Source organism: Octopus bimaculoides, chromosome 3 (assembly GCF_046866305.1).
Source record: "Octopus bimaculoides isolate indiv1 chromosome 3, ASM4686630v1, whole genome shotgun sequence".
Taxonomy (NCBI): domain Eukaryota; kingdom Metazoa; phylum Mollusca; class Cephalopoda; order Octopoda; family Octopodidae; genus Octopus; species Octopus bimaculoides.
In genome coordinates, this window is record NC_142930.1 from 141,183,131 (window position 1) to 141,207,272 (window position 24,142).

Below are 24,142 nucleotides of genomic sequence, written 5' to 3' on the forward strand. Positions count from 1 at the left end.
ATATATATATATATATATATATATACATATATATTAGAAGGTTTGGAGGTGATGTACAGATATTATATGAGTACCTTATTTCTTCAAGTATATATATATATATATATATATATATATACATCCAGCTGTAGAAACTCTGCCAAATTAGATTGGAGCCTGGTGTTGCCATCCAGTTTCACCAGTCCTCAGTCAAATCGTCCAACCCATGCTAGCATGGAAAGCGGACGTTAAACGATGATGATGATGATGGTGATATATATATATATGTGGAGGTGCAATGGCCTAGTGGTTAGGGCAGCGGACTCGCAGTCATAGGATCGTGGTTTCGATTCCCAGACCGGGCGTTGTGAGTGTTTATTGAGTGAAAACACCTAAAGCTCCACGAGGCTCCAGCAGGGGATGGTGGCGAACCCTGCTGTACTCTTCCACCACAACTTTTTCTTACTTCCTGTTTCTGTTGTGCCTGTATTTCAAAGGGTCAGCCTTGTCACACTGTGTCACGCTGAATATCCCCTAAAACTACGTTAAGGGTACACGTGTCTGTGGAGTGCTCAGCCACTTGCACGTTAATTTCACAAGCAGGCTGTTTCGTTGATTGGATCAACTGGAACCCTCGACATCGTAAACGACGGAGTGCCAACAACAACAACAACAATAAATATATATATATATATATATATATATACACATACATACATACATGTATGTATGTATGTGTGTGCATGTGTCTTCGTGCTTGAGTTTCTACTCCCACCATTGCTTGATACCCACTGTTGGTTTGTTTACATCCCTCTAACATAATGGTTCAGCAAAAGAACCCATGAGAGACCATAAGTACCCGACTAAAAAAATTAAAAAAAACATTAGATACTGGGGTTGATTTGGTCCATTAAAATTTTCAAGGCAGTGTCTCTGTAGTCCAATGATGGAAACAAATAGAATATACATATATGCTGTCACATGGCTAGTTGAAGAAAATTTTACTCACAAGGCTTTGGTCGGCCCAAGGCTATAGTAGAAGACACTAGCCCAAGGTGCCACACAGTGGAACTGAACCCAGAACCATGTGGTTGGTAAGCAAGCTACTTACCACACAGCCACTCCTACACCTATATATATATATATATATCACCCATCACTTAATGCATCAACGTTAGTGCAATTAATTATCATCTGCTCAATTAAAACATATTTTTTAAATGAAATATGAGCAATGATAAATAATTTAAACTAACAAGTGAAAGATCGAGGAAATTTACAGTATGAAGGTTTTGTATTTTTTTTTTCAAATAGTTGGATAAAGATCTGTTAAAACTTTACCAATGTACTGTAGCAGAATATTATTATAGATGATGTCTTCATTTTGTTTCATATTTTAAATTGTTTACTTCTTGATGTAAAATGAAAAATCATAAATAACGACACACAAAGTGGAAGATGTAAGAATATGATTTTCAGAGATGTTTTTTCGAGATTATACATTCAGTACTACCAATGTGGACCTTTACACCATCTCATAAATCAAATGCTTCAGAAAAGTATGCAATTCCATTTTTCCAATTTTCAAAATAATTGTGGAATTTGCACGAGAATTGCTAGTAATATATTAATAAAATATAATAACATTATGTATTATATTTTCTATCTAATATTATTACAAAATAAAACAAAAGAGAGTAAATTGATATGAGTTAAATAGCTATCATAACTCAACCCATATGTATGTAAACACACAATATACACATATGCATGCATATATATATATATATGTGTGTGTGTGTGTGTGTGTGTGTGTGTGTATGTATGCGAGTATCTTTCTATCTATCTATATATATGTATATATATATATATATATATATATATATATATATATATATATATATATATATATATTTGTGTGTTCATAAGTAAGTGCTCAATGCATCATGTTACCCAGTTATCTATGTATATTCAATTACTAGCTATATGAATATGTATGCATATCACTACTCCATTCATTTTGTGTACTTTAGGTCATCGGAACATACTATTAATTTGACAGTATGTCAGCCTTATGTGGAAAATGTAAGTATAATGATTAATAAATATCTTTGGAAATGGTATCACTGCAGAATTATGCATGTATGCATGTTTCTGCATGTATGCATGTTTCTGCATGTATACACATAAGTATATATATGTAATGTGTGTGTGTATGTGAGCATTGATAACCAATGTATTAACTCGATCCATCAATGACATATATGCTGTTGTCAGTTATGTATTTGTTTGTTTAAATTCATGTATTTGTTTGTGATAAAGCATTGAATCTGTTAGTCGCTCTCTACAACCTACATAACTCCATTACCTACCAAAAACCCAGTGTAACAGTCATGTTGCTTATGATGCAACTATACATTATATCAGTAGCACATGGTGGTTGTTGTATTGGATCTGCTGCCACATCTAATGCCACAAAATTTCAAGTAGGGGTATTACAAAAGTTTTTCGTTAAGATTTGGGTTTAAATTAATGAGTAAAGTTAAGATTTATAATGTATTTGCCAGTTTCGATGGATGTGCAGCACACACCTAACACACCTGGAATATATGTCCCTGCATTATATATGTGTGTGTGTGCATGAAATGAAAGTTGCAGTGTGTGTCATGTATGAAAAATACATGATAGCCATTGGTCAAGTTTTTAAAGTATAATGTACATTCCCTTTCAAACAAAAGAACATACTGTAAAACGAAAATTAGGTGAAATGATCCAGATTTTTGGATCAAATGGTGGAGGAAATGACGATGATGACAGCGAAATCTATGATAATGACTGATTGTGAGAGTTGTGTAAGTCAGAGATATAATTAATTAGGGGAAAATTAACAGGGATTAGTGAAGGATATAATGTATATTTATGAGGATGTGATGTACAGGTTGGTGTTCATCAGGGTTCAGTTCCCCTTCTGTTTATTGTATTCTTCCTGGCAACATCAGAACATTTTAAGATAACCTGTCCAGGGAAAAAAACCTCCTGCTGTATGCTGATGGCATGAGTCTTATAGCTGAATTAATCAAGGAATTATGAAGAAATTCTAACTTTGGGATCAAACTCTATGACTGAGAGTTCTCAAAGCAAACATTGCAAAGACTAAAGTTTTAGGAGCTGAAAAAATGACAGGATGCTATTGTTGGTAATTAAAGTAACTTTGTTGGTTTGCAATGAAGGAATAAATAGGAATTCCATGCATTGAATGGTAAATTAATAATGCACACATGATGTAGTGAAATTACCTGGTGACAGAGTAAATTGACTTCACATATGACAGATGCACAACAGTCATGAATTCTTCCATATCCTTAGAAGGCTCTTTAGAAGTGGTTGATAGCATTTGTTACTTAGGAGACATAATTAGCAGTGGCGATGTGTATTCTGAAAAATACAGATGCCAGAATGAGAATGAGGTAGAAAAGGATCAAGAAGCTATTACTTCTCCTAGTGAGAAAGGCTTTCTTTTTCAGGGTAGAAGGACAATAGTATGATATTTGTGTATGGAGTAGTGCCTGATATTGGCTTTAGATACAGAGGTCTTAAATAGGCTGGAAAGAAATAAACCGAGATGCTATTTTGGATGATCAGTATCAATGTAAATGATTAGGGCGGCAAGCTGACAAAATTGTTTGCACATCAGGCGAGCTGGCAGAAACTTTAGAACGCTGGGCAAAATGCTTAGCGGTATTTTGTCTGCCGTTATGTTCTGAGTTCAAATTCCGCTGAGGTCGACTTTGCCTTTCAACCTTTCGAGGTTGATAAATTAAGTACCAGTTACACACTGGGGTCAATGTAATCGACTTAATCTCTTTGTCTGTCCTTGTTTGTCCCCTCTGTGTTTAGCCCCTTGTGGGCAATAAAGAAACAAGAATTGTTTGCATATCAGAAAAATGCGTTGCAGCTTTTCATCCAGATTTATATTCTGAGTTCAAATTCTGCTGAGGTTGACTTTGCCTCTCACTGTTTTGGAGTTTATGAAATAGGTACCAGTTGAGCAATGGCAGGGTGGGGTGGGGTGGGGGGTCAATGTGGGGTCGATTTTGTGCCAAAATTTGAAACCAAAATTAATGTACATGATTGATTGTATCTAAATGAGCTGAGAACAAAATTGAATGCAAGAGAAATTGAGCAAAATGTGAAAAACTAAAAAAACAACACTGGCATGTGCATATGGTATGTAAGGTGGTTGTCAGCTGTATAAAGAATGCTGAACACTCCAACTGAATGGAATCGATGGGAGAAGCAAACTTTGGAAGACATAGTATGAGTAGTAAAGACTGCTCTTATGAGACAGATCCTTTTCCAACTTGTGAGGTGCCAAAATGTAAAGGACCTTCCCACTCCATAGAAACATAGGAAAACATTAAAAAATATTGATGGTAGTGATGATGAAAATGATTGGGATATGTAACTATATTTGGATCTCTTTTAATATTTATGTTCATATTAAATCTTCATATACCATTATCTCTCGGTCTTCATTATTTTCTTATTTGTCACTCACATTCTCCTCTATCAGTGTACTTTTTCTAGTAGTATCCATTGTAATTAATTAGTAATCCATACAATTAGTTTCTCCCTCTTTCATTGCAGAGGGATGGCCTCATATTGGTTGTTGTCCATACTAAACACCTCCTTATCACCACTCTTTCAGGCCATCTCTCTCTCTCTCATACTCCCTATGCTGTTACTCTCTTTCTCCTAGCAATCTGTCTTCTGATATAATGCTGTCCATGCTGTTCTCTGTTGAATCTTTTTACCAACTATCATCATGTTTCCATTGTCTTTACCTATTATTCCCTTCTCAGGTGTGTGTGCATGGAAGCGCTCATTTTTGTTCTTTTAGTTGAGATTGTCTGAATGAAAAATGGCGTCATGTTTACATTCCCTTTAAGTTATTACATCCTGGAGCTCTGCACTCTTAAAGTAGAATAATAAAAACACAATTTCTAAACAAGAAAGGGCTGCTAACAAAAAGAGCACCCAGACCTGAAAATATTGCCTCAGATAGATAGATATCCATCCAACACATGCTGGCACAAAAAAAAAAAAGCCTATTAAATGATTCACTCAAGTTTCTGAAAAATGAGATTTAATAAAAATAAGTCCAACAGAAAGGAATGAATCTTACATGTAAACCATAAAATGATATTAAGTTTAGAAAGCCTTCATGTAGTCATTTTTGCTTGCTAGACATAGCTGCCAAATCACCTTCAATTCTCATATTACCATGTTAGAAAATGAAGGACACATTGGAAAATGAAGCATTAGATATACTATCTCAAAACTTGTTTGAGATGGTCATGGATAGAATGTTTTGTTTATAGGTTTGCTTGATTAAAGCTGATTTGGCACTCACTAACATCAACAATAGCAGCAGGAGCAACGACTAACATATTTTCTTCAATTAAATTACCTGAAAATTTAAAGTATCTATATAAAATTCAAACACAGCATGAAGTCTGAACTTCTATTAAATTGTTGTCATTAAATTAAGTGGCTGTTAGTCACGTATATTTCTCATGAAGAAATTGTACGTCCTCTTAAAGATTTCCAGCTACAGCTATTTCTGTGGCAATAAAAGCAAACAGATATGAAAAAGCATGATGATTTTTTTTTATGCATTTTGTTCATCAGAGCCAAGTGTAGCATATAAAGAAAAGAAAGAAAAGAAAAGAAAAGAAAAGAAAAGAAGTACTCAATTTCAGTAGCATTTTATGAGAAAGAGTTTGATAGAGAATAAGCAAATAACACAAGTGTATTAAAAATCCTCTTTTATAAAAATATATCTAATATTTGTTAATGGCTGTGTGATTAAAAAGTTTGTTTCCCAACTGTGTGACATCAAGTACAATCCTTCAACACAGTAGCTTGGGCAGATATCTTCTGCTATAACCCTGGGATACCCAAAGTCTTGTAACAGAATTTAGTTAAAGGGGAAACTGAAAGAAACCTGTTGCATATATATATATATATATATATATATATACATATATAAAGTTAAAAGAAACTACTTACAGGGATGACGCAGGCGTTCGATCATGTAAAACAAATAATAAATGAGTATAGGCATATATACGTACAGGTATGTGCATACCTACGTCTACCTGTATATATAGGTGCATATCTGGGTACAGGACATGGCAAACAAAACGTAGACAAGAAAATAAAATGACGCATCGTTAAAATGGCTCTTCCCATGGACCGCAAATTAAATTTGAATACACAAATTAAACTTGTGCCATGGAGGAATCGTCCCGCTTTCAGTTCGTGCCTCACAGCGTTTATATACACATAATTTTTCACGTCTGGCTGCATAGCCTTTTCCGTTTGTTTTCCTGTCTTGTTTTTTGTCCGCCACTACATTCCTCCATGGCACAAGTTTAATTTGTGTATACAAATTTAATTTGCGGTCCATGGGAAGAGCCATTTTAACGATGCGTCATTTTATTTTCTTGTCTACGTTTTGTTTGCAATGTCCTGTACCCAGATATGCACCTATATATACAGGTAGACGTAGGTATGCACATACCTGTACGTATATATGCATATACTCATTTATTATTTGTTTATATATATATATATATATATATATATATATATATATATATATATATATATATATATATATATATATATATATATGTATATATATGTATATATATATATATATATGTATATATATATATTCTTTTACTTGTTTCAGTCATTTGACTGTGGCCATGCTGGAGCACCGCCTTTTAGTTGAGCAAATCAATCCCAGGACTTATTCTTTATAAGCCTAGTACTTATTCTATTGGTCTCTTTTGCCGAACCACTAAGTTACGGGGACATAAACACACCACCATCAGTTGTCAAGCGATGTTGGGGGGACAAATACCGACATACAAACATACACACACATACATACATATATATATATATATATATATATATATATATATATATATATATATATATATAAATATATATACACACACATATATACGACAAGCTTCTTTCAGTTTCTGTCTACCAAGTCCACTCACAAAGCTTTGGTCGGCCTGATGCTATAGTAGAAGACACTTGCCCAAGGTGCCACACAGTGGGACTGAACCCAGGACCATGTGGTTAGTAAGCAAGCTACTTACCACACAGCTACTCCTGCACCTATATCTATCTATCTATATATATATATATATATATATATATATATATATTATGGAGATGCACTTGCATAGCAAGTGACCTGATCTGAGATTGTGTGCTGGAACGAAAACAATTGCAGCGTGGAAGGTGTTTATAAGCCATTTAAAATAACACACAAAATCCGTTAGATTCACTTCAACATTTAAATTTAATATATATATATATACAATTTCCACTGGTAAAAGTGTTGCAAACATATTTTAACTAACCTAAAGTTTACTTTTATTTTTTTACTTTTGCCTCCTTCCAAAGCCTAGCCAGGCTCATGGGCCCAGTTTCCCGGTTTCTATGGTGTATGTGTCCCCCCCTCCCCAGCTGGACGGAACGCCAGTCAATCGCAGTGTTACTCAAGAAACAGGAAGAAAGAGTGAGAGGAAGTTGGGGTGAAAGAGTACAACAAGGGTCACCAACACCCCTGCTTAACCAGGCAACCATCCTTTCAAACTAGAAAATATAGGTTTTGTTTTGTAATTCAAATATCTTGTGAAGTCTTTAAATCTCTTTATAGAAATCATATCCATTTTGTTGCATTGTTTAGTATTGCTAAGGCAGTGAGCTGGCAGAAATGTTAGCATGCCGGATGAAATGCTTGGTGGTATTTCATCTGTCTTTGTTCCGAGTTCAAATTCCACCTAAGTTGACTTTGCCTTTCATCTTTTTGGGGTCGATAAATTAAGTACCAATTGCATACTGGGGTCGATCTAATCAACTGCCCCCCTCTCCAAAAATTTCGGGCCTTGTGCCTTGAGTGGAAATGAATATTTAAGATTAAAATACTTTTTAAAAATAATTGATGTGAATATCGAAATTTTTGATTTTTCTGAAAATAGTTTCAAAATTATTGTTAATTGAAAAAAAACAAACTAATTAGCAAATTATTTGATTCTAATACAAAATGTATTCCAAAGCATGCAGCTGCTGCCTTAGTTTCTAGAAAAATTATAGATTAATTCTGTAAAGAACTAATGAAGGTTAAATATATAGTAAATTAGTTAGATTTCAAATTACTTGGCTTGATTTAATGAGATGTAAATAGTTATGCTATAGAACATTAGATGATTGGACTTTGGTGTAAGTAGTGATGAGTAATTAGATTGAGCTAATTGAGAGCTTTGTACTTTAAGAAATTGGGAAAACAACCTACTAAATACATAAAGATAGACAGACGCACAGACATTTTGGCTAGCTGACTGGTTAGTATTTCATACTAGCTAGCCAATCAGTGAAAATGTCTCAACCATGATCATTTGAAAGTGTGATTGTATTTTATGCAAGACAATTAGTTTACTGACAGAAAGATATCTATATTGACTTTCTGAGACATCTGTATTATCATGAGAAATTAAAACAACTAATCTAACAGGGACAGACATGGCTATGTGGTTAAGAAATTCATATGTCTATCACATGGGTTTGAGCTCACTCCAATTGTGTGGCACTTAATCACAAATGTCTTTCACTATAACCTTGGGCTGACCAAAGCCTTGTGAGTGGATGTGGTAAACAAAAACTAAAAAAAAAAGAAGTCTGCTGTATCATCACCACCATTACTATCATCATTTACAAGGGGGTGCTGAAAATTTCTTGACTTTGGGTAAAAGAAAATACAAGAGGTTCAGTTAATTATGATTTTATTCAACATATTCCCCTCTCAGATTCACACACTTATTGCAGCAGTCCTTTAGTTTTGTAAAAGAATTCAGAAGGTTGAGCCTCCAATCATGATATTCTTGAAGCCAAGAACTTTGAACTGAGTTCAAAAGTTCTGCAGGACTGTATTGAGCTACAATATGTGCTTTGACATGGTTTCTATAGTCAGATGCTTTTGACCACAGCTTTACAGAATTTACTGGGTGCTCTTTTGTGGTACTGGCACTAGTGAGGTCAAGACATGACCCCTCAATTGAGTTGGTGGATTTATGTCAGGTATTGAGAAGTTAAAGTGCAAGGGTAGGTAGGAAACAGAAACATGTCTTTTGCTGCAGAGGAGATACATGGCCACGCTAGCTGAAAAGAGAGAAAAGAAATGGAGGTGATGAGGTACAGGAGCATACACTCTGCCTACAAGAAGGTAAATATAGGAGAGAGCATGGTCAGAAGAGTGGGAAGAATGGTCATATGTTGCAAGAGACTGACAAATACATACATACATACATACATGTGGAGGCGCAATGGCCCAGTGGTTAGGGCAGCGAACTCGCGGTCATAGGATCGCGGTTTCGATTCCCAGACCGAGCGCTGTGAGTGTTTATTGAGCGAAACACCTAAAAGCTCCACGAGGCTCCGGCAGAGGATGGTGGCAAACCCTGCTGTACTCTTTCACCACAACTTTCTCTCACTCTTACTTCTTCTTTCTGTTGTACCTGTATTTCAAAGGGTTAGCCTTGTCACACAGTGTCACGCTGAATATCCCCGAGAACTATGTTAAGGGTACATGTGTCTGTGGAGTGCTCAGCCACTTGCACGTTAATTTCATGAGCAGGCTGTTCCGTTGATCGGATCAACTGGAACCCTCAACGTCGTAAGTGACGGAGTGCCAACAACAACAACATACATAAATACATACATACATACTGTAATCTCTCAAGTATCGTGAGTGGTATGTTCCAAAACCCCCTGTGATAGGTGAAAATCTACGAAGTAGAAACAGTACTGTGCTGTATATTTTTTAAAATTATTTTTATAATTTGTATATATATATTTTATTATAAATGCAAAACAACACCACATAAAAATCGACCTAAGCTTAAATAATAAACCACGATATGGCAAGGGGTTACTGTGCATACATACATTCAAATGTACATATATACATACATACATACATACTTAGATAAATACGTACATATGAGTGTGTGTGTGTGTATGCAAATGCATCTGTGTCTTATAGAAGCTTCACCTTAATGCAAGTGGTGTTATTTGTTTGTAGTCTTTTGTGAAAAACAAAAAAGTGTCTGGGCTGAGGAAAAATATCCTCTGGCTTGGAAACAGATGGGAGCTGGTGATAAGAAGAACATCCAGCTGTAGAAAATTTGTCTCAATAAATTCTCTCTGAAACCATGGAGAAGTAAATGTTGAAATAATGATGCTGCTGCTGATGAAGTAACTGGGAATATAGATAATCTTACTAACATAGTGTAATTGGACTCCTGCAAGTTGTCTGAATTGTGATATTGCTTGCCAAAGATTTAGCGAGTTATTGGAATATAAAATTTGAGAGTTGTTGTTTCCATTATATTATCATTGATATTACCCGCAAGGAGCTTCTTTTTCTTGATAATAACGATTTTGAAATATTTAGCAATATTCCATACTTTTTCTTAGTTCAGTACAGTTTAATTGCTCAGCGGTATACACTACTTACACCTAAATCCAATTATCTCATCTACTATGATAACATTTATGATTTATGTACATACTGTTAAATTTAGTCAACAAGTAAATTAGAAGCTAACCAATTTACCCATAATTCCTCATCACTATAACTTTTAATATTAATACTCTTCTTTTATTCTTTTACTGGTTTTGGTCATTGGACTACAGCCATCTTATACCATCTTGATTGGTTTTAGTCAATTAAATTAACTCCATTATTTTGTTTGTTACATTTAATATTGACTTTGTAAGGGAATGAAGGCAAAGCCAAAATTGATGTAAATAGATGTAACCAGCAAGAGAACAGAATACTACATAATATCTGTTTAATGTTGATTTTCAAGCTGTACCAATATACATATATGAGGTTTAGCTGTGTGAATTATGAAGTTTACTTCACAATCACATGGTTCTGTTTTCACTTCATATTGCATACTACCCTGTATATCTTCTACTGTAGTTCTGGTTTCACCAATGACTTGTGAAAGAAATCTTGCAGTTGGGAAGAAAGCAGATTTTAAATGAATAAATTAAATTAATCAACATTTGTTTCTCAACAGCATAAGTGACTGTGCACCTCATAAAAAACCAAATATTTAGCATCTTGAGGAAACTTAATTTTGCTTGTTGTCTTCTGTGTGTCAATTAACTCATTTCTGTAAACTGAAAGTACTTGTAGGGTTGTATTATTCTTTTTTTATAAGACTTGCTCAGAAGAGAAAATGTAATACTCATGACCATTTCCAGGGCCTCTAAGACTGCCAGAAGGAAGGAAAGAAGTTATCCTCAAATAAGACACCTGGTCTGAATGCTTGTAACAAAGTGAAATCCAGTAAAAGCATAGAGTATCCAAGTGTTGGTTTTTTAACTGGACAACTGTTTGACTCTTTGAACGAAGAACAGAGATTGTCACTCCAATAGGCTCCCATACAATTTCTGTCAATTCACTCACAAGGCTTAGGCTCTGGTAGAAAATACTTGCATAAGATGTTACATGATATAATTGAAGCTGAAAACATATAGATGCAAAGTGAACTTCATAACCACACCGCCATGTTTACTGCTAATGTTGCTAATTAGCGATCTTTCCATTCAACAATAACACTGATAAAGTAGGCAAATAATAAGATGGAGCTAAATTAAGGTTTTGTAACCTTCAGTGTTTAAATAAATTTTGCTGCTTCATTTCACTGCAATCTTTTCTGGCAAAACCTTGATTTTTTTTCTTTTCTTTCTTCAATTTTGAGAGGCAATTATTATTATACGCATTCAAAGTTTTCAATTTTAAGCAACAATTTAAAAATTGCATATAAGTTTGCATTAAGATTTAAATTTTATTTTATTTTCATTTTTAATTCATATATTTCTGAAGAAAAAATACTTGTGTCTCTTATATGAGAAACTGTTTAGCATTTCCAAAAATTATGTAAAACTTTTCCAAACATCTTAACCTTTATTTTTGAATAAGATATAAAAATAACTGAAAAGAAAAAATATTGGGAATTTTATTGAATTGCATGAAAAATCAAATTTTACACAAATTTTAAAAATTAATTGAAAAAAATACTGTAAATTATCACATGCACACATGCCAACAAGTAATAATAAATTGATAATAATTCTGGGTAAAAAAAGAGAGATACATGGAAGTTTGGAAGTAACATTTTTAAAGAAACACACATGTCAGTTTTCTATAATTTAATTATAATATTAAACTTACAATAAAAAATCTATTGCTACTGTTTAAATTAAGAGAAATTATTTTTTCCATTACATGTCTGAAGGTATGGGTGTTTCCAATAATTTATGCGAGCCCTCCTGGATTGGTGAGATTCATGCCAGTTATGTTCTTCTTGGACCTTTGTAGGTCAACAGCTGTGGAAAAGACATAAATTAAGAGGGAAACCTAGAGGCTCAATGTTCTTAGAAGGACTCGGTGTAGGGATTAGTGCAAGGCCAGAGGGGTTCAACACAAACAGAGTGATAAGTGGAGGAAAAAATTCTGGGACAGGGATACATGAGTGGAGAAGAGGCCATTGTAATAGTGGTAGAAATGGCAAAGGGAGGAGAAGGTATGTCTGTGAGTCAGAGGTTGGAGAATGTCTGTAAGTGACTTTACACCATTTAAATGGGTGGCCCTTTTCTGGACGTAGTTTAGTATGTCTATATGTGTTGCATTCTCTATTTGAACTTAGAATATTGTTAAGTACAACATAATTTTGTTTTTATTCAGTCCTGGGTCAATAATGATAGAGTAGACTTATGCCTGTGTTCCAGATATCATTACCCCATCTGACACCCCAGAATTTTCTGTCAGTTGTCATCATCTGGGAACTTCCCATGACAGGATGAACTATGGGTAACATTCTGAAATGATGGTCAAGTCCTTGGTGGCAAATAGTAATGCTAAGACTGCTGATCAGCTTAGGAAACTGGTGATGGAAGGAAATATGCAGCACACCTCTGTCATCTTTTCTGATGCAAGTGAAAGTTATTTAGTTAAAATGCTATTCCAAAATAGTAGAAATGGCTACATGTAGGATTTTCATGGAAACTATTCTTAGCTAATTTATAAGGTTTTGGTTTTAGAAAATATCTTATAGAGATCTATTCAGCATTGCTGCTGATTTCATTTTTTACCTCTTGCAATAACCATTTATTGCACATATTTAATGAGTTGTGGTCATGCTTCTAGCACTGGAGCTATAATCAGCTTTTATAAGTGTGTCATTCAGTTTGTTCTCAGATAACAAAATACAGTTTACACATGGAAATGTATTTTTACTTTTCTCCTTTATGGCTTCAGTCACTAAATATGTTGGTGTTCTTTCATTTTGAAAATAATAAAAAGGCATGTACTTTTACATCAAAGATTTAACCTTCAAATGTAAAGCTATAATGAAGGTTGGCAGAAAAGTTCATAGACTGACCAAGATACTCTCATAAAAGGGGGCCAAGTGAGGTTTATTTTTAAACTTAGTCTGCTATGTGGTCCACACACTTCTGTCATTGGTGTTGCAGTGTTTGGATCCTATTGGTGAAGAAGCTTTCATCGTGTTGCTCAAAAAAGTCATCAACAACAGACATAACATCATAGTCGCTGTGATATTGATTCCCACCCAAGTGTTGCTTCATGTTAGGGAATAGATGACAGTCAGATGGGGCCAAATCAGGAGAATAGGGAGGCTGATCAACCAGTTCAAACCCATATTCCCATACAGCAGCCATTGAAACCAAGGACTGGAGTGCTGCAGCAGTGTCCTAATGAAACAAGAAACCTTTTATCAGTTTCCTAGGCATCTGGTCTTGATAACCTTTCATAATTGCCTCAGCAAGTTGGCATAGTACTTTCTATTGATGGTGTGGCCTTTTGAAGATAGTCAATGCGTACAATGCCTTTTTCATTCCAAAATACTGAGGCCATCCCTTTCCCTGTGGATGAAATAAGTTTGGCCTTCTTTGGATCAGGTGAGGGGGGGTGTTTCCACTGCACGGATTGTCTCTTTGTCTCTGGCTCAAAGTGATGAATGCAGCACTCATCCTGGGTTAGGAAACATTCAAGGAGACTACCTGGATTGCCTCAAACAATGTCAGATTTTCCCTTGATGTGATCAGCTTGGTGCACTTTTGATCAGATGTCAGAAGATGTGGCACCCACCAAGCAGAAACCTTTGTCATGCCAAGTTCATTGAGCAGAAAATTCTCAACTCTCCCATTGGATATGCTAATAGCATTGATTATCTGTTTTCCTCAGTGGTGTTCGGTGAAGGACATCCAGACCTCGAGTCATCTTCAAGACTTTCCCCTCCTAAATTCAGCTGCTCACCTTTGTCCTGTTGATAAAGCTAGAGTGCCATTCCCTAATATAGCAGTCATGTCACCATGAATGTTCTTGGAGGCTAAACCCTTTTCCTGCAGGTACTTGATAGCACCATGATACCAAATTTTGTCCATTTTCAAGAGAAGCCATTAAAGTCTTCTTTGAACAGTCAGATATGAGTTTAACTGGGAAAAAACAATGCAGTTATTAGTAAGAAAAGCCGAAATTAATGCATGCAAGATTTCACAGCTTTAACATCACTCCTTCGTAGTCAGCCTATGAACTTTTCAATCCACCTCATGCATTAGTTTCTTGTTATCCCATTTTACTTGTTTTCTTTCATTTCTTTATCTTTCACAGTTTTTACTCTCAAAATGATCGATACAGAATCAATCAATCAAAATAAATAGCATAGAAGGTCGTTAGGTCAACAGCAAGAAATGACATGTTCTCCTTTTTCAATTTCCACCAATCATCAGCCAATCTTATGCTTTTTACTATCTTTCCATTTTCCATTCCTTGACATTGTTCAAATGCCCCATCAAAGAATTCTTTTTCTTTACCAAGGTTTTGAAACTACAGGAACACATACACTGGAGGTGGTGGTGGGTACCATGGTCTTATATTACACATGATGAAACCATTTTATTTTCCATCTTTTAACAATTGACAGAAGAGTTTCATGCTTTGTAACTTCCCCAGAAAATTTTCTCTTATGACTCTCATTAGAATGGCGAGAATCCTTTAATACTGTGAGAATACAGACTATGAGAATCTTAGTAATTTTGATTAATCTTTGAGCATATAACAATGTTAATTACAGTAATCCCTCACCATGTTGTGGTTCACCTATTGCGGTTCACTTATTGCGGTTCACCTATCACAGTTCACCTATCATGGTTCACCTGTTGCGGTTTATTATTTGAGCTTTCATTGATCCCTCCATGGTGTTGTCTTGCAAAATCAATATAAACAAATTATAATGAAAAAATATATACAGTACATTACTGTTTCTACTTTGCAGATTTTCACCTATCACAGGAGGTTTTGGAATGTAAAATCTGCAATAGTCGAGGCATTACTGTATACAGATATTAATGTGATTCTTATATTGTATATTTTAATATCAGTACACACACATATAAATACACATACCTACATATCTATTCTCATTTGTTTGATGTTTGTTTTTTCATGCTAGCATAGGTTAAACTGACGTATTTGAGGCAGGATTTTATGGCAGATGCTCTCACTGTCACCAACCTGTACCTAATTTTCAAGCAGGATATCTTTTATTTGAAAATTCAGAGAAACTGGTCATAATGTCAACAAGAAATATGAATATATTCACATGCAAATTCACTCACATACAAACATACATATTTACATACATACAAACATACATACATACACACACACTCACACATATACGCATGCATTCACACAGTGATCTTCAGTTTCCATCTACCAAATTCACTGACAAAACATTGATCAGCTCGAAGCTATGTAGTATTACAAGATACTTGTCCAAGATGTCATGTAGTGGTATTGAACCTCAAAGCATACAGTTGTGAAGTGAAATGTATGCACACACACACACACACACACACATTTACACATTTATGCAGAGCCATCATTTGCAAGTTGGTATGTCTTGGTAACATGTACCATTTTCACACACACACATGCACACACACATGCACACACACACACACACACACATACACACACACACACACACATACACACACACACACACACATCAAAGTTGCAACTTCATTCCATTTTCTCAATCTGTTATGCATTCTTCAAGGTGACTAACAGAAGACTCTTAATAGCTCTTAAAAGCTTTGCTTTGTATGTCTACCATATTTCTTTTGGTCAGTTTATCCTGTGCATGTGTGATAGTTTGAACAAGATTACTACCATGTTACAACAGGTGGTTGTAATAACTGTCAGATTCTGATTAATGTTTATTTAGAAGAGGTACTTTAGAAGGCTGGCCAATTGATGGTTGAATATGGCAGCTTCATTAAATTACTACTGTAGTTAAATATTGATGTCAAGTGTGAGTTTTGTAGATGCCAAGTTCAGTTTGATGCAGGATTCTATCCAGTTTGCATATGGAAGATGTATTTGTTCTGTTGTTTGCATTTTGACACTATTTCTTTTGTTGAACATCTTAAGGTATTGTATAAGGATGTGTTTCTCAGCTTGTACAGGAAGCATATTTTCAATTAGTTGATATACAGTGTTTCAATTACTTCAGTAAAATTGAAACACTATATCAATCTATGTTTAATGTGAATGAAGTGTCATTAATTCCCTTTTCCAATCAGCTTGGTGTAGTAGGTCTATTCTGTTTCTATACATGACTTGGTCAGAGTAAGAAGGGCAACACCCAGGACATTTTTCATAGCTTCCCAAACTGTTTGAAGGAAAGGAAGAAGTCATTTCCTGATTGGAGAATTTGCAAAAATGTGGACTCTGCTAAAGGAAACCAAGAACTAGGTGGTGGTGTCAAATTTTGTGACAGGCTAAGTCCACCTTTCAAGAACACAAATGGTCCATCTGACAATCAAATTCCACTCTCAGGACATTGTTCATCTCAATCTTGTCATAGAAAATATTTGACACAATGGGATCAAACCTGAAGCCATCTAGTTGCAAATCTCTGCCCCCCACTCAATTCAACTCACCTCATTTATTAAGAGTCCAGTTAGATCCTGTCAGCACCTCTAATTTTATCTCATCTGGTCTCCACCCTAATTATCCCCCACTCTCTTTTCCAAAATGTGAGTAAACATGAAGCTCCTCTTCAACAAGAAACTTGTTTTGCTTTGGTCCTTCCCTTATGCTTTAACCCATCTCATTTCATAGCATAAAGCCAATGCTCTCTCAAGATTCATAGTTTTGCATGCTGGATGGCAACATTGCTAGCGTTAGTGGCATGAAATGAGCTCCTAGTATATTCTGTAAAGTAGGTGCTGTTATGAAGGCCAGCCAATCATAGAAGCTGTGCTAAAATAGACAACGGAGCATGATGCAGTCTTTGGACCAGTAAGATCTTAACAAACTGTCCAACATATACCAGCATGCCACATGGACAATTAAATGATATTACCAATGAGACACACACACATATACAATTTTATATATATATATATATATATATATATATGAAGAATTCGATATTGCCATTGTGTAATTAGATTCTATTGATATGTATGAACAGAAGAGTTTCTCTCCTACAGACAAGTTATTTTTTCCCTGTGTGAGTGTTCATTCATTCAACTATATATAACTTTTACACGCACACACACACACACACACATGCACGTAAGTATTCAATATATATAAATATATATGTACACAAATGTTCTACATGCTAAAAATAACTACCAAATATCCTTGAAGCCAATCCTTACTGAAAAAAAGAAGCAACATTAATAATGCAGTCATTGTCATACAAAAACACAAAATAATTACATTTAGAATAGCTTTGATTATCGGTCTTCTTGACATAAGGTTAAACGACAACTGCAACAGCACATGTATCCATTTCTGTACTTATTTATCTGATATATCACTTATTTCCTTGTCTTCCTTATTTTTGTCTCAATTCTGATATTTGTAATATTTGTTGTTTTGTTTTCTTCAAAGATTTAATACTCATTTGCAAAATATTATTTAATTATTTAATTGATGTCTAATCATTATTACTACGATACTTCTGTTGACATTTCCTTTAACCATATTTCCTGCACATCTTATGATTTATTGGAATCATTTCCTTGAATGAATATTACATTATGTAAATGTCAGAATACCTGGAATTGAAGTGCCAACTTAGGTGATAAGGAATAAAAAAAAAAAAGAAAAAATGAAAAACCTTTTGACTTCCATTAAACAGACTTGGAGGTGTGCTTCAGAAGTTTGTTTAACAATCACATTTTATAAGTTCAATCCCACTGCTCACCACTTTGAGAAACTGCCTTTTATCATTGCTTCAGATGGTGACATGTAAAAGGCATCCATACCAGTGACTCATAAAAGGTAACCATGCTGGTGGCATGTAAAAGGGGACCCATGTCAGTGACTCGCAAAAGGCACCCATGCCAGTGACATATAGAAGGGCACCCGTGCCAGTGACATGTAGAAGGGCACCCATGCCCGTGACACGTAAATGACACCCAGTGCACTCTGTAAAGTGGTTGGCATCAGGAAGAGCATCCAGCTGTAGTAACGAAGCCAAAACAGATAACAGGAGCTTGGTGCAGCTCTCTGGCTTACTGGCTCCAGACAAACCATGTAACCCATGCCAGCATTAAAGACGGACATTAAATGAAGATGATGATAATTGCAAGTGAAACTGAGTTTAAAGAATGTGCAGAAAAGCATTGGATGAAACTGTGTCTGTTCATAGGTAACAGACTTAATTCATCTCTCTATTTTTACACCCACATGATTCTTTGGTGCCCAAAACAGATTCAATCTTTTCTGATGGAAATATCTAACCCAGACCTTTTCCCCTTCCACCAATTTTGTCATGTCTCTGAAAGTGATCATGAATGCAATCGTCTCCCACAGACTAATAAAAATAAAAAGGGCGTGGTTGTGTGGTAAGAAGTTTGCTTCCCAGACACATTGTCCTAGGTTCAGTTCTAATGCATAGCAACTTTGTCAAGTGTCTTCATATATATCCTTGGACCAACTGAAGCCTTGTGAGTGGATTTGGTGGATGGAGACTGAAAGAAGCCTGTCATATATATATATAACACAAATGGGCTGAGATTCAGTACAGCTGTTTCAGACGTTTTTTTTATTAATGGACAAATGAATTACATCATGTAAAAAAAACTGTTTTCTTTTGGTGATTTTAAATTAAAATAAAATTCAACATTTAGGATTTTTCACACAAAGCATATAGAATGCATATTGAATCTCTCATCTCAGTGCCAGTATTAAAATACCTTGATTCTATTGGATCTGGCAAATAATTACAATATCTATATTTATGTATATATCTGTGTGTGTGACTGAGTGTATGTGTATGTGCACATGTGTGCATGTGTGTGTCTATATGTTTGCATGTTTTTGTCTTCTTGTCTTGACATCACAAGTTAGTTAATGTGTGCCACCATCCTACAAGTGTTTGTCCAGCATTTCCTGTTTTCCATGGAAACCTGTTCAACAATGGAGAAATATTACCTTGCATTGAGACCAGATGATAGTTGGTGACAAGATAGATAATCCATCTGTGGATTATCTGCCAAAACAAATTCCATCTGATCCATGTGAGCATAGAAAAGTGGACATGCTTTTGTCATCATTCTCTTCGTCCGCTTATCATCATCATCAATGCTGATGCTGGTGATGATGAGAAGGAAGTGGAGGTAAATAAAGACAGTAATGATATATTTGACATACATAGACATAAAAGTTTGAAATTTAACATTTCTCTATTCACAAAATCTTACAATAGACTTTATATAATTTTGTATTATAATTTCTTGCTAATATTACCATGGCAACTACTTTGTCTCTGTCCCTCCCTTTCTCTATTTTTCTTTCTATCCCCCCACTCTCTCTTTCTCTCTTTCTATCTATGTATATAACTCTCTAACTATTAATCAAGTTGTTTTCTACAGATTTCTTATCGTCTCATAGATGTGATTACTTGCTACGTAAACTAGATCAAATGCTTTGGTTCAGAAATCCATACAAAATGCTTTCTCCTCAACCCACCACCACTACCACCGACGCTGACGCCCCCTCTACCTTCTTCTTTCCCAAGAACTCATGAATAATCCATCATTGGCTTCCTCATTGACTAACACTGCAGGCAAGAAGATGTTAGTGTTAATGCTAATAAGAAATAAAGTTTCCCCCTAAAAACGATGTTGGTGGCGGTGGTGATGGTGGTGGTGGTGGTGATGGTAAAATGCACATGTGGTTGGTGATTTATTTATGATTTTCTATCTTTATCATTTTCATATATGATGAACTTTGAAAATATGTTTCTCTATGGAATGAGTTAAGCATAATTAAAGTATTGCAAAAAGAGAAAAAAAAAAATAGAATTCTCAGTATTCAATATAAAGATGTGTATATATATGTGTGTGTGTGTGTGTGTGTGTGTGTGTGTGCAATTGTGTTATGTACAGCTGCATCCAGATGTGGTTGTGTAGTTATTGATATATCTACACCACATGTTCCAGTGTGAGCACATATGTATGCATATATATATATATATATATATATATATATATATATATATATATATATATATATGTAATGTTTTTCTTTATGCATTTAAGGCATGTTTACTATATATCTATATATTTATGCATAATTATATATATATATATATATATATATATATATGTTTTTGTTTATGCATTTTAGGCATGTTTACTAAATATCTATATATTTATGCATAATTATACATACACACACACACACACATATATATATATATATATATATATATATATGTGTGTGTGTGTGTGTATGTATAATTATGCATAAATATATAGATATTTAGTAAACATGCCTAAAATGCATAAACAAAAACATATATATATATATATATATATATATATATATATATATATATATATATATATATGTACAGATATGTATTTATGTATCTGTATTTATTTGTGTACATGAATGTGTAATTGTATGTGTGTATATGCATGTAAACATGCATGTTCGTGCATATGTATCCATGTGTGAGAATATTAATATCTAGAACTGTTTTTAGAAAGCCTGTAAGCATATGTGCATACATACATGCACATGCCTGCATATACATATTTATATACCAATATTTTTATGAATGTGTGTGTGTGTGTGTGTATATATATATATATATATATATATATATATATATATATATATATAGTGTGTATGCAAATAGATGTAATGATTTTTATTTTTCTGCATATATTGAGCTCAGGTTGTTAAGGATAAATATATTATACAAATACACAAACATGTGTGGGTGTGTACACATATACACTCGTACCTATGTACATACATAGAAGTACATATCATGTAAACAAAATCTGTGTACATGCACACAAACATGCATTCATCTGTGTACACTCCTACGTAAAAACATACATTTATATCTGCAGACATGCATTCTTGCATTTTTAGATGCACATATACATTGATTCACACATATGCATGCATTCATACATAGCTCTATATTTTGCTCTGTTACTTCACCATTATAGTTTTCTATGTTTGTATAGATTAAAATGTGAAAAACCATGTGTTGAATCTCTCAGACCATATATTTTGTACAATAAAATTTTTCACAATGTTCATAGATTTGAAAATTTGCATCCATGATATGTATGCACTTTATATAAAGTGTGTTTCTTTATTATATAATAAGTAAAGTGTGATTATATTCGGTTGTCCGGAAACTTCGTGCCAATTTATAGTAGCTTACCTTTTGACTTATTTGCCATGAAACTACCTCAATTCTGAGAGGAGGGTATTTTCAAGTTAAAGGAAAGACGGAGATGCATTGTGCAACAAAATGGTTCATATTTGGTTGATTAAAAATGTAATGGCAAGTATTTATTGACCTTTCTCTTTCCTTTAAAATTCGGCGCAAAGTTTGAGGACAACCCAATAGATTAGCAGAATCAGAATGAAGGTTAATAAAATTCCTTGGATTATTCAGCTAATTTCTTTTGCATTTTGTGTTGAAACCCTGCTGGGATTAACTTTACTTTTCTGGGTCAAGAAAATGAATATAAGGTGCAGGTATGGTTGTGTGGTAAGAAGGTTGCTTCCCAACCACATGGTTCTGGGTTCAGTCCCACTATATGACAACTTGGAAAAGTGTCTTCTACTATAATCTTGGGCCAGCCAAAACCTTGTGAGTGGATTTGGCAGATGGAAGCTGAAAGAAGCCCATCATATATATGTATATATATATATATATGTGTGTGTGTGTGTGTGTGTGTGTGTGTGTGTGTGTGTGTGTGTGTGTGTGTGTGTGTGTCTGTGACACACACATCATCATCATCATTATTATTATCATTCTTATTTTACATCTGTTTTTTTTATGTTGGCCTGGGTTGGATAGCACGTCATTGTGCTATCATAAATATTATAATAAGATATTTAGATCATTGCAAGATTTAATCATGATGTATATGATAAAAAAAATATAGTGTGTATCATAGCATGATTTAATAATAATGTATGTCATATCAAGATTTAATTATTATGTATATCATAACAAGAGTGAATCATAATGCTTACCATAGCAAGATATAATGTATATAAGAACAAGATTTAATCACAATGATAATGAGATGAGGTTATGAAATATGATCTTCAGTTGTTGAATCCCATGGAGTTAATGACAAATGACCAAGAATTCTGGTAATTTGCTTTGTTTGAGAAGACATGTCAGGCCGGTGACGTGTAAAAGGCACCCATGCCAATGCCACATAAAAGGCGCTCATGTCAGTGACGTGTGAAAGGTACTAGTGCTGGTGACACTTAAAAAAAGCACCTGCGCACATGACATGTAAACGATACCAAGTACACTCTACAAAGTGGTTGTATTAGGAAGGATATCTAGCCATAGAAGCCAAGCCAAAACAAACAACTGGAACCTCCAGCTTACCAGTTCCAGTCAAACTGTGCAACCCATACCAGCATGGAAAACAGACATTAAATTATGGTGGTCATACTCTTTCTCTCTTTTACTCTTTTACTTGTTTCAGTCATTTGACTGTGGCCATGCTGGAGCACCGCCTTTAGTCGAGCAAATCGACCTCAGGACTTATTCTTTAGAAGCCTAGTACTTATTCTATCGGTTTCTTTTGCTGAACCGTTACGTTACGGTTGTCAAGCGATGTTGGGGGGACAAAAACAGACACACAGACATATGCACAAACATACATACATACACACACACACATATATATATATATATATATATATATATATATATATATATATATATATATATATATATATACGACAGGCTTCTTTCAGTTTCCGTCTCCCAAATCCACTCATAAGGCTTTGGTTGGCCCAAGGCTATAGTAGATGACACTTGCCCAAGGTGCCACACAGTGGGAATGAACCCGGAACCATGTGGTTGGTAAGCAAGCTACTTACCACACAGCCACTCCTACGTCATGATGATTAATGTGTATAATAGTAAGATTTAATGTATATCGCTGCAAGATATCCCATCTTGACCCAAGGTATAGTGTGAAACTGATTCAAAGAAATTAGATGCTGGTATCAGTACTTTCAATCTTACAATGTAAGCTTGCTTAACCATCATCACATTCTCTAACTCTCTCTTCTCCTCCTCCTCCTCACCATTATCTATTCTTTATTCATTTATTCACCGATACCCTCCCAGCTTGATTAAATCTAAACATGAATAATATCTACACATGAAATGACAATCAACCAGAATAAATAGAGAATGCCTTCATGTTTGGATGCACAGACGGTAAATTTTCAAAGCAGCAAAAAGAAAAAGGAAACATTGCCTGATTACAATCAGTATTTGTTTAGCATTTTCAGTCATTAGACTGAATCTATGCTGGAGCTCTGCCGCAAGTGATTAAGCTGATTGCATTGACTGCAGTACTTTGTGTGGTACTTGTTTTATTGACCATGATAAGAAGAAAGGCAAAGTCTTCTGGGCATAAAGGAACATAAGCACAG

At 34.7% G+C, this 24,142-nt stretch overlaps 1 protein-coding gene across 6 annotated transcripts in view; it reads left to right on the plus strand.

Annotated features, from left to right (window-relative positions):
• LOC106876727 (uncharacterized) overlaps positions 1–24,142 on the plus strand; it is a 1,066,253-nt gene that overhangs the window by 850,884 nt on the left and 191,227 nt on the right. For all 6 annotated transcript variants that reach the window (XM_052966107.2, XM_052966109.2, XM_052966108.2 and 3 more), the window contains one exon: positions 2,013–2,064. In XM_052966107.2, coding sequence (XP_052822067.1) covers positions 2,013–2,064 — 52 coding nt within the window. The remainder of the gene's footprint in view (positions 1–2,012; positions 2,065–24,142) is intronic.